This window comes from Sprattus sprattus, assembly GCF_963457725.1.
Source record: "Sprattus sprattus genome assembly, chromosome: 4".
NCBI lineage: Eukaryota > Metazoa > Chordata > Actinopteri > Clupeiformes > Clupeidae > Sprattus > Sprattus sprattus.
The window spans coordinates 40,884,166-40,897,232 of NC_137923.1; the positions used below are offsets into that span (position 1 = coordinate 40,884,166).

Below are 13,067 nucleotides of genomic sequence, written 5' to 3' on the forward strand. Positions count from 1 at the left end.
CTGGTCGGAATGCAGCAGCAATGCACTCTTCCTTCTTTCTTTTTTTAAACATTACTGTTGTATTTGAGTTACCATGGCATGGCCTTCAGGAACGTGCAGTTGCTATGAGAGGCTCAATCATGGCTGGAATAATTTCTTGCACTCATCCATTCTTGCACTCATCCATTCTGAGCTCATTCCTTGAGCTCCTTGGACCCCTTTTCAACCAGAACGGTCTTCACGGTAGCAAAACACATTTTTGGAGTTTTTTTAATTGTTTTAAAAACATCCATTCCAGCACTGGTATACACAACAGTTTGATGAATTAACAAAGAAGAGACCAGGCAGAGCTCCTACTTTCGATGAATAGGGCCCAAGGCCAAAAACACTAACTACTGAAGGTTTTTTTTTTTTTGGTGTGAATAAGTTGCTATTGAAATGAATTGAATGGTTCAAAAGCTACTGCCATGTAGATGCAGGTTATAATAGGTTGACAGAAACTCATTGCATATCATGAAGCAGTATTTCTTTTTATCACTCACGGTTCTGTTTTGAAGGACCAAGGATCACTCCTACAAATGCTCGATCACGTACTATTAGAAACACTACATCATTGCGTGAAGATGAATAGGGGTAAGGGGAAATGAACCAGTCTTCAGACTAGCGTAGGGTCTCAGATAGTCAACCATTCTTGATCTAATCAGGCCCTGATCCGGCAGATGCCAAATCAGAAGGTGAGATCTGTGTGAGAGTCGACGTTCGATCGGTTTGTTATTTTTATTTTATAAGCATTTTCTTTTTGCTTTTAGGTCCTGTTTTTAACACTCACCACAGTACAGTTTTGTGAAATGACAGAATGTGAACTGAACTGAAGTTTTTATGTTGGTGTTTGGAGGTATTTTTCATTGCATTTTTATTTTTCATTGACGATGACAAAGTGAGGAATAAATATACGACCATATGAACTGAACATGATTCGTTTAAATGGTCATTATTTTGGTAAGTCAATTTGTATTCTTAAATATGTATAACAAATTCTCTAAGATGTAGCTCAATACATTTCAAACACAAGATTTTCTCAACCTAAAGCGGAAAAGTGGATAAAATATTTCAGCTGACTGCTGGTCATTCCACCAACCCTGAACTGTGTAACTATAGCCTTCCCTCTGAAACCACATGGAGACGCTGGTGTATGACTCCCAGTCCTCTCCCTGACCTCCATACCTATCTAGGCCAGCAGAGGGAGCTGTGCCCACACCGATAATAAGCCTGCGGAGCCAGGGCGAGGTTAACGAGTTTGCTTACTGTTGTCTCAGGTGGTCTTGTTGAGTCTCCAGCACAGGTGCATATTTGCCCTCTTGTCCTTGGTGCATGTGGGTGCACTTATGGGGCTTGTCTCTCTACTTTCTCAGACACTGGAGAGCTACTGCTAGCAAGCATCATCACCCACAGATCATTACTTTCTTTCTCTCTCTCTGTCTCTCTCTCTCTGTCTTTATCGCTCTCTTTCTCTCTGTGTGTGTGTGTGTGTGTGTGTGTGTATGTGTGAGACAATTAGAGATGTTGGTAAACAAATCTTTATGATTGTTAATCTGTAGACTCGAGGCCATGATCTGCTGAGCTTGATCAGATAGATTAAATGCCATTTCCCACATCCTACAGGCGCTCTCCTTCCCATCCCAGCCTTCCTGTGCCCTCTTTTGATGTAAACACATGATGTCACCCTTTTAGCAAGCCCTTACGTAACTCCTTTATGATTCCTCACCATAGGGTGGCAGTAGCAGCTTCTGAATGAGAGAAGGACACACACACACACACACACACACACAACACCCTCTCCATCTCTCACTCACCCATCCCTTCCTTCCTCGAACCAGCCTTCCCCACATACACCACCACCTCCACAAACAGACTGACAGGAAATGCATGACATCATCCTGCCTTTGCACAGAAATAGACCTGCAATTGATTTTGGCCATCTTGAAAAGTGGAGCATGTCACCGTGTGTGTGTGTCTGTGTGTGTGTGTGTGTGTGTGTGAGAGTGAGTGTGTTTTTCTCTCTTGCGTACACTTTCTGTCTCTCTTTTTGTGCTCTCTCTCTCTTTTAGCCACTAACAAATAATGACATCATCTCCATACGAGCACTCGAGGGCAACACGGCTGAACTGCTCCATTCAAGTGGGCAAATCTTGCCACCTGTTTACTCCCTTATTAATTTCTAAACATCCCTGCCCTCCTTCAAGGAGCCTTTCGCCTAGGTGCCGCATTCCCCAGTTTCCTCGCTGCAGCGAACAAAGCATTTACACATGGAAATAATTAAATTACGGCAGGGGTTTTCGACAGAGGGGAAGGGGGAAAAAACACTTAATAGCAATAATAATGATAATGAATTTCTTCAGGGTGATTAAAATTGCAAGGGGGTGTGAAGAAGCCCCCCCACCCCTACCTCTCCCCCAACTCTACATGCTCAGGGTGACATGGTTGCTAAACACCACGCTCCAGACTGTATGCCAAGTCTTTATGCACCAAGGAGGCAAACACAGCCTCTGTTGCGTGGTTGGTGGAGCGTGGCGCCACTAAGCATGCCAAGGACAGCGACCTATCTGCCAGGACGTATATGTAAACGATGAATGAACGCATTCGGAGGATTCCAAGCCATGCCAGATAAAAGTGCCTGCAGCAGTGAAGTGCTTTCAGATGTTGATGACAGAGGCAACGGTCCAGCTGATAGAAAATGACAGACCTCTGCCCACTCTTGTAACTTAGCACTCTCAAATTATAATTGTGAATCAGCCTGTTTCACGTCCTTACAGAGGATGTTGGCAGCCAATTACGCCTGTGAGTCATGGTTGGACTGGGAGTGCTGCTCTGGTTTCGTGTCTCGATGTTACTCTCATTCATCTTCATCTTTATTCCCTAAAAGGGTATTTTTCTTAGAAAATGTGGGACTTGGGCTTTAGGCTGAAACTGAACTGCACAGCCTTTTGGAATAAGCTGTGTCAATAGATCATCCTTTCTGGTTAGTTTTTTTAAGGGCATGAAGGCAGCCTTGACTGGATTGAACCAAAATTAAGTCTGGTTTCTTAGCCAGTCGCTCCATGTTGTCTGAGTTATTTCAGTATTCCACCCACAGGACCAATCCTTTTCAAAATGGTGGGGATGCCAGTTTTCAGTGAGTCCTTTCTGACAGCTGGATTTACCCAAGTACCTGAAAAAGTCTTTTTTTTTATGTGAAATAGACAAAAATCTAAAACTTGTCTTCCACAGCTACAAGGCCTTAGCACTTAGACATTACATCAAGCCTATGAACTGATTACATACACATTTCCTATAGGTGCTTGTTTTGAATACAGAGGAAAGGGACTTCTTGTATCATGTAGATATATATTAGACCTTCAAAATGTCTGTAACTTGTAAATGGTCCTTACAAGGAGCTTAATGAGAATTTCGGTGGCGATAAAGAGATGCAATTTGTGAGTATCTGTGGTGGCAAGGTTCACTGTGAATCTCAGTGATATGGGAGTTATCACACCTTTCACTGATATATGGTAGGCGTGTGTGTGTATGACAGAGAAAAAGAGTGAGAAAGAGAAGCAGAAGGCAAGTGGAAATGCCGTGACATTTTTTAATTGGCACATTACATTTCAAATGAACATAATATTACTTTTACTTTTTTTCCACCCAGAAAGTTAAATGCAGTGCGATGCAGAGGATCAGGCCAGTCAGTTCACCGGATGGAAAGGACACATTTCATTTGCCCACCGCCACTGAGCTAGTTACCTCAGATGCCTTTTCAATCAAATCAAGTTTTCACTCCAAAAATTACCATTTGCAAACAGCCCGCTGTGTATCTCTAAACCTCAAAATGTCCGTCCACAGGGCTACTTGCATTAATATGATAATGAAGAAGAATATGTATGCTAAAATGTTCACATCTCCACTACTTTCATCCCCCTCTCACTGTCCCTCTCCATGTATAATTGCCCTTTCCCGCCGTTTGATGAGCGAGGCAAATTTCATTAAACTGCCGATATGGACTCGTCTCATTCTCCACGCCTGAGGCCGTTTCCCAAAGATCTCTGCATATACGTTTGTGTGTGTACATGTGACTCTTCATATATGCAAACATTTCTGTCAAATCTCCCGGCACCTGTCAGCGGTGGGAGTCCAATAAGCCATGGCGGCGATAAGCCTCGGCGTCAGGAGGCAGAACTAATATTATTTGTGCGGCGAGAAGCGTTTATCTGTCAGAGGCTCTGAATTGATGGTTTTGTGTCACTTTTGTTTAATAATGATGTCGCAATTGCAATATGCCCACTGGCTCGGTCTCTATTAAAGTTCAAAAGATTATCCAAATTAAAATCTCATTTGCAATATTGCTTTTGCCTATATTTTTGACTGGAGGTGTAGGACTGTTCTGTTGGAGATGATATTTCTCCACTTTCTGAGATCCAATTAACATTCTGGTGTTCGACATGCTGAAATGATTGCAAATATTAGTAAGACTACTCAGAAATGCTGCAGTGCATAAAAAACTCTGATAAGTTGGCACAGGCGAAACTTTTCGCTTGCTCTCCATATCTTCCGCGTCAGGCCTAGAATTTCAACTATCATCCTTTAGTTACAGTGCCTTACAATATTACGAGATATTGAAATCAGCATTACTATATGAGAGGCCTGTTTTGGATTATGTTGCCATCTAGATAGGCCTATCTAAATATTGTTTGATTCACACCAGTGCATATCGTCAAATGATGACTTTTAAAAAGACTGTGTGAAGTACTGTACTTAAAAAACAAGTCCAGATGTATTGTGCGCCAACAGTTAGTAGATTAAGACAAATTGATATTATGCTAATGATGATAATTTTCCTTGCTGCTGTTTCACAGAACTACATTTATTTGATTTTACAACCCTTCTGTGCCAGTAATTATCCCAATGCATTCTACAGCCTGTTGATAATAAGTCATTGTAATTCATTAATGACTTACATTTACCCTGCGTTGGCATCATAAGTAGATGCAGTGCACACTTAGTTTCACTGGGTGAATGTCTTCAATTCACAGGGTGCCCAATCATTATGGACATTTATTTAAAACCTTTCTGTGGTGCCTTATTGCTGGTCGTAGCTTCTGCCGTCTTGGTTATCCTCTGGTTATATTTTTGGAAAAACACATTTGATTGGATTTTTAAACATTTAGTTTATATGTTAATAGAATACGATTAAAAGGAAGTACAACAATCTGTTGTGGGAATGAGAGAGAAAAAAAGAAAAGTTAAGAAACACCTTACATGTGTGAAGGAAGACACATCATACATTGTCTGCCAGACACCATCTCACACTCTTAATCAAATGTGTAACTTGCCTTACCTTTCCTATCGCACAGTTTTTTGATGCGGAAGAGTTCACAACCTTATCAACGGTACGGTAAACCTCATACACCTGTGCAGTTTAGGACTGATTGTTTATGCAAAGGAAATGAAAAAACAGTGTGCCATAAATGAGACTTACCAATGATGTGCGACCATAAAATTACACCTACTTTCATAATGCACTTGTGAGGAATTTTATTAGACTGTAAACAACAGATGTAGGCAATAGTCAAATACATAAATCTTGCATATGAGAATACAACCATTCTTTAACTCCCCTCTCCAGGAATTCAACATCATGTCATCAATCAGTGCATGATTAAAACAGTTCAAATGGCATAACGGTGTGCGGAGGAAACTACACAGGTAGAGAATTAAATGTGATTAACGCAACTTAGAAGTGCCCTCAGCAACACAGTGCACTGCACACACACTTGGAAAAAAGAACAGAGATATCATGTCTCAAGGTCGTGCTGTAGAGCTACTTTTCTTAAATTTTTCTTTTCAGCTTTGGTGTGATTCAAACCAGGTGTCTCTGCTCCAGAATGGGTACCTCAACATTATCCCCTCACACACATCTCACAGCAACAGACCTGTGAGATGAGTTTACTGACAGACAGAGCTAGTGTGGCTCAGTGTATGTGCGAATGTGTGTGTGCGTGTGTGTGTGTGTGTGCGTGTCTGTGTGTGTGTGTGTGTGTGTGTGTGTGTGTGTGTGTGCATGTGTGTGTGCGTGTGTTCTCTAAATGTTACCCGCAGTGCAGAGTGAGTCATATAGAAGGGAAGAGCCAGTGGAGCATGGCAGTCTCAAGCCATTTGCTCTGTCTCTGCATCTGCGTTCGCAGAGGTTTCTGTGTAAATGAGAATAGGTGATGTCTCTGTGTGCGTCTGACTGTCTCACTCTTTCTCCTCTCTCTGCCATTCTTTTACTGTTTAAATGAGAAACGGGGGGGGGGGGGGGGGGGGGGGGGGGGTGCGTTTGTCTGTGTGTGTGTGTGTGTGTGTGTGTAAACCTTCCCCTTTTCTCCTCTTTCATATAAATGATGATGCTCATTTTATCTCTGCAGTCGATCCCACGGTGAGGCAGGATGTTTTATTCATAATGAATGTGCAAATCCGCCTTCCTGAAAGACTAAAGTGGTCTGAGAGGAACTACATTTGTGGCAACAGTGGGAAATGAGTCAACACATTCACGAACACTAAGCTTTGTCCCTGTTACTATTCCTGTCTTCCAAAGGACACAAAAATACAAACGAATCAAAAATGTGTATCGGTTTACCCCTCACTGTCCTCACCTTTGTGCTCTTCTATTGATTTATCCACCTGTCTCCCTGTCTGTCTATCTGTCTATGGGGTCTGCTATTTTCTTGTCTGTCTTCAATGTTCCACACGCAGTTCCATTGGGCAGTAATCCAGATATATAACACACGACACCAAGCAGGGTGCTGCTGCTGTTAGAGAGGCAGTAAAAGCCCTGGATGAGCTGAGGCTGGAGGAGCCCATTGTGCTGTCCCTGGGTGCACTGCAATACTGGGGGAGAATTGATTGTAAAAGGCCCCCATGCTGAAGGCTGCTTCTTACAGCAGGGAGGAGATGAGTCATAGAGAGCTCTGTCTCCATGTGTAGGAGAGAGAGAGAGAGACAGAGAGAGAGAGAGAGAGAGAGAGAGAGAGAGAGAGAGAGAGAGAAAGAGAGGATGGGGAATGGGGGGTGATAGAAGGGACAAGAGATGTATGTAAAGAGACAGAGGTACTGTACATGGAGGGTGAGGGAGAGAGGAAAAGAAAGAGCGAGAAAGAGAGGGATAGAAGGAATGATAAAGTGGAAGATGGATGAAAAGACAGAGGGATGGAAGGATGGAGGTTGAGGGGATGAGAGGACCATAGAGACTGAAAGGGGTGGAAGAAACAAGAAAAATAAGCTGGATGAACACACAGATAGATGGATGAATGGATAGAACGCAAGGCAGAGAAAGAGAGGGAGAAAGTGAGGGAGGGAGGGAGGCGTGGGCGGATGAGTCATCACCGTGTTCCTGGGGTCTGTTTACAGCTGATGGCTGCATCCTGATTGGGTGGGCACTTGGCTCACAGCGAGAGCCCGCCCTCCCAGTTTATAAACCAGAAGCGAATCCCCATGACCAACCCCGCACCTGCTGAGATCCACCGTCCCTAGCCAGGCTAAAAATGGACAACGCTTACGTGGGCAGAGGGCGGAGGGGTTCCCAAAAAATACAACAAAATGACAGAGTCCACAACAAGGATAGCAATTTTGGAATGCTGATATTTATTTAATACATGTTTTAAGGATCAACTGTCAATGATCATACCTTTTCTCTGGATGACCCAGGTCAAGGACATCCACAACTGCAATGTCACGGACACGGAACAAAACGACGTGTGTGTGATTCTACTGTTGTTTGTTGTGGAGATGGAGCTGAAGGACCCAACACATATTGTCGTCCTTTCAAGTGCCTGTGAAGAAGTCTTACCTATGGGCTTTGAGATGTCAGTGAATGTGAAATCAGAGGACATTAGCTATTGGATTGTTTTTCCATTTGTAATAGTAGGATTTACTGTAAGACATTGCCAAGTAACCAGAAGTGCAAGTTAAATGTGCTTTGAATTGGTGGTAGAGAAAAAAAAAGCGAGTGATAGAAAGGAGAGAGATCTGTGCAGATTCCCCTAGGGAGTTGTTCTTTGCCTCTGTATAATAAACTGTTCTTTTTTTCATAAGAATCTGAAATGAAAACAATAACCTATCTCTACCGCAGAACATTTCCCATATGACTAAAACTGCAACCCATGTTCCATTTGAATTAATGAAAGAGAAAGACACAAGCAATCAGTACAACACCGGCCACCAGACAAAGGCTTGCATTCTCTCATGTTCAAACTTAAGTTCACAATTCCCAGTTGTTTTTCCACTGTATCACGCAGCAGATATTTTTCTGTGGAACCAACGCTAGTGAGATGGAGAGGAGGGGGTTTCTTCCGAAGGGGGCTGTATGTTTTCGACTCTCGACAGGGTGACAGGCACTCCCGTCTCACTCGAGATGGGGGTTGGGGGCTTGGTGACTGGCTCGGAGGGTACTTTCCTGCCTCTCTTGCCTCTCTTCCTTTCCCTCCCCCTGTCTTTGGATGGAGGGCTCTGGTTCACGTCTTTGCTGGGGCCCCTGGCGAAGGCCGATGCGAAGAGGCTGCCGGCCACCACCAGGCCCCCCAGGCAAAGCATTCCGGCCCCGGCCTGGATGCTCATCTGGAGCCCCTCGTTGAAGCGGACAGCCTGCCGGTCCACGAACAGCAGCTCCCCCTCACCGAAGGCCTCGATGCGGGAGGGGATTGTGCAGCCCACCACAAAGACCACCAGGCCTATTGCCAACACCAAGGTGCCGAACACAAGAGAGACCTGAGAGAGAGGGAGAGGGAGAGCAGAGGGGAAATACACATTCAATTCACACGCAATGAAGTGAATCAAAACTGATGGGGCACACAATGAAATTAACTCCTTTAATTCCAAATGTCACCTATTTATTTTGTTGCTATTTTAATTTTATATTTCAGAAACATGATGTCCTGTAGTTACATTAGGACTTTTGTAGGATTTTAGTAGAAGTAGCAGTTTAAGGAGGGGCATTTTAGTAACTTTTGGAACTAAACTGACCTTGTGTGTATGTGTGTGTATATCTGTGTCTGCGCATATTTGAGGACATTTTATGATGCCATGGAATAATGCATCCCATAGCATAATAATCTTATCATGCTCCACTGCTAAAATGTGAAGTAATCCAGGCACCTTCCAGAGGCCCGAGCTCCACCAGCGAGGCGATCTCTGGGCCTGGAAATCCTCGTTGCGTCGCTCCCACACTGAGGCGGTGCACTCCTCGTAGAAGTGGTGCAGGTACGAGCGCACGCCATACCTGTGGCAGCCCGTCTCTGTGGGGTTCGGAGCACGCTCCGACTGTTCAGACCCGCAGATCTCAGAGCATGATGCCATCCTACTCACCTGCGACAGCGGAACAGATGCTCATTAGAACACACACACACACACACACACACACACACACACACACACACACACACACACACACACACACACACACACACACACACTCTTGGACACACACATATAAGCTCGCTAACTCACTGACACACCCGCTCATATCCATTTACTTAGTCACGTTTCAATGAGTTGTTTGTAACACGTACAAAACATTTCTTGAATTCTGGGATGTTTCCAAATATGCATTATGCCTTTCAGATTGAAATGAGTCAGGTACAGAAAGCGGTGGCACGCTTTGCGATATCATCAACTGGGGGTGTGCTTCCATTAGCAATGTGTGGGTATAAATTCCATTTGACTACTAGCTACACATTCCGTGGACATCTGAGATCTGTGACGTGCGTTTTCAGTTGACGTTTCAATCTCCCTGCAAAGGGACTCGTGTTTGATGGCTGACTGTGTCTGGCCACCCACTGATGAGTCACTGGCATTCGTAACTTCACACATATGCACACATTCACACACTCACACTCACACACACACACACACACACACACACACACACACACACACACAGATTTGTGTGCACATGAACACATTCTCTCAAACATAGCGAGGTAGAAAGGAAGAAATGTGAAAAGAGAAACAGTAAAAAAGACCATTGTACTGCATGAGAGGGAATCACACTGATCTCTTAAGTCCATGCCAGCATTCTTTTCAATCCCAAATGGAACACCTTCAATGTATATTTCTCTCAGTAAACCCCATGTCTGTATTTAATGATCTCCACTGGAAACCCTATTCTCCCATGTTAAATCTACCTCCTGGAGCTCTGAATCACTGCAGCGTATTGTTGACCTCAGGCTGTGCCTAACAATCCCTTCGTATACTAAGAACAACAGAAAATAGCTTTTCACTGTGAATTAATGGCAGTGTCCATTGATTTCTGATACAACAAATGCACCGATGCTTGACTGATTAAATACAACATGCCCAAGTTATGTTGCTGCACTAATGTAGTGGCACCAAAGAAGCATAGACAGACCTCATCTTCAATAGGGAGCACCTTGTAAGATATCAGACACACTGGTGTGGCCACAGTAAGAACTACTTTGTAGTATGCAACAAAGTAGTCATAGATGGAAAGACTAAGACATTGACAGTTGGTGTTGTTTTCCATCTCATTTTGATGTACCTGACAGCGATTATCAAATAAGCAGTTATATAAATCGTAAGAAAAAAGGTATTTGTAGGAAAGAATATAATTAATTGATCTGGATTTAAGTGTGGAGTATTAACTGTGTTCCTAAATGCTTTAGGGGGTGAAATGATTAGATACATAACAAAATAAGCATCGTGCTGATCTTACTGGTTAAGCACCATAATTGATTGTGTTAAATTGTAGGCTCATCTGATAGTTTGTTCTCAACGACGTGGTTAAATTACCATAACGTCATTGACAGCGACATGGAGGTTTTGCATGCAGATACTATATACAACGATTCCCGTCTTGACGTTTGCATTGAATCCCGTGTTGGCTAGTCTGTGGATTTAGCAACTAACAGCCGTCATCTTGAAATCACAGAAATTCAGATTCCATGATTCGATTATCATGCAAACGAGTAATAGACATCATCAGTCGCTATCCAAGGTTCTGAACACGGTTACTGTCTATTCGCATCTAACACATTGAGAGTTATAACGAATAGGTACCGCAAACGTTCAACACAGATAGCATTCGACAAATTCAACCATTACTATTAATAGAACAGAATAGAATATGGATATTATCCAAACAGTTTGTTGTCCGGCATGTACAATCGCATCCTCTTGCGCAACGTGCCTTTCTTTTGAAATCATCATATCCTGCTTCTATTGCACATCAGAAGCCAGCCTCCTAAGGAACCAGATGTTCTTCCTCTGAATTCTCAAAGCTTTTAGGATTCTGTCACACATCAACCACTCTATGAAGCCTGGTGTTTACGACCAAAACATCCCTCTCTCTATTTCGCCTACTGCTTACTATTTTTTGTTCTTTTTCATTTCGACCTACCAGATGCAGTTTAACAACGTTTTGACACAATATTCGAGAACATGATATGCATTGGGGTCTTAAATGCTAACATACCCTGCTTCGAGTGATCGATCCCTGCCGTTTCCTTACGCGCGTCCCATTACGTCCCGCTGCCACTTTCCCGCACGTCCAAAGTTTACGCTCAGTGGCGCCGAATTACACATGCGCAATGGTACAGCCGTCACTGTGACAGCTCGGGGCTTGGTGACGATTGTGTGTAGATAGACTTGATGTCGACGATGTCAAAACATGTCGAAGAATTATGTGATTGCAAGCTCACCCCTATTGTTTCTGATTCTGATTTCTAAATTAATGTGTACTTTTAACTGGGTTACATGGGAATGGTTTTGTTCAGAATAAATTATTTTTTTTCTTACATTTTTAAGTAGATACAATCAGATGGAACAATATTTACCGAGGCAGGCCCGTCGCCAAGTGATGGAGGCAGAAACATCATCAACCAAGGCCTTGCCTACTTGTGTTGCAGGCCTAGTATGTATATATACAGCCAATGCTAGCAACCAGAACACATTTTGGCCTAGCCATGTGACATTAGGCCTTCTGTTCAGAATTTCTGTTCATACAAATGATTTGTAGTATTTTAAAGTATCATGTTATTAATTTGATACAGTCTTGGTTAGTAGGCTGTTGCTTGGGTAAAAAAGCTAAAGGGTTTCAAAACCACAACAGTAGACCTATGGACCATGCATTTCTGTGGTCTTACTTATCTAAAAATGCTTAACACTATAACGGTATACTCAATACAGTTCTATTAATGTTGTTGACTGCATTGTGTGCGCGTGCATGAGTGTACGTATTTGGGTTAGCAGTAACTACAGGCTTTATAACTAAAATAATGTGCTGAATGCCTAGCCTGACTCCACCCACCTATTGCTCCCAGCTCAGTTTTCGTGGTGATTATATAAAGGGAATTTAGGCCTGGTTATACCAGGCTGCCGAAAGCCCCCATGCAAACCAAATAATAATAATAATAATAACGCATTTTATTTGTAACACACTCTTCATTCAAAAGAATCTTAGAGTGCCAACATAGTAACAAACTATAATAATAAAATAAAACTAGTAAACATCATAGAAAACGTAGTGACAGTCAGTACATTTACATGATGGCATTTATCCGATAATGGCTTAAGTCGGGGTTTGCTATCCATGGGGGGCAACTGCTATTATCTCACAGTACATGGCAGTGAAAAATCCAGATCTTGGACGCTTCTGTTCAAATCAAATGTGGAAAGTTTACAAGCAGGCACCTGCTACCGTTGATTATACAGTAAATACGTTTTGAAATGAAAAAAAAAATAAATAAAAAAACATCACAGTTAAACAGGCACGTGCACAGATAGACCCCAAGTGGTGCTCAAGCACCTGCCATTTGCCCTGGAGGAGAAAAGTGCCCCTTCTGCTGGAGCCCACTTTTTTCTTCATTTATCAATATTTATATTTTAGAATAAAAGTTACTCTCTTTGTCATCAATTTTCCCCAAATGTGTTATGCTACTAATGGGGCATTTATTTGAGTTGTTTTGAGAATTTTGCCCCAACGTGCTCCACGGCGGTCAAAAGCCCCCGCCACGTCCCTCCCTCCTCCTCCACTTAGTGCTCATGCAGTGCTGAGCAAAGAC

General features: G+C 42.9%; 1 protein-coding gene across 1 annotated transcript; it reads right to left on the minus strand.

The window, feature by feature from the left end:
* Positions 1 to 8,313: 8,313 nt before the first annotated feature.
* Positions 8,314 to 9,345, minus strand: nrsn1l (neurensin 1-like; the record flags this gene model as incomplete). Its single annotated transcript, XM_080836876.1, has 2 exons — positions 8,314 to 8,757; positions 9,145 to 9,345. 2 exons carry the CDS (start codon positions 9,343 to 9,345, stop codon positions 8,314 to 8,316), a joined length of 645 nt encoding a protein of 214 aa, XP_080693002.1.
* Positions 9,346 to 13,067: the final 3,722 nt, after the last annotated feature.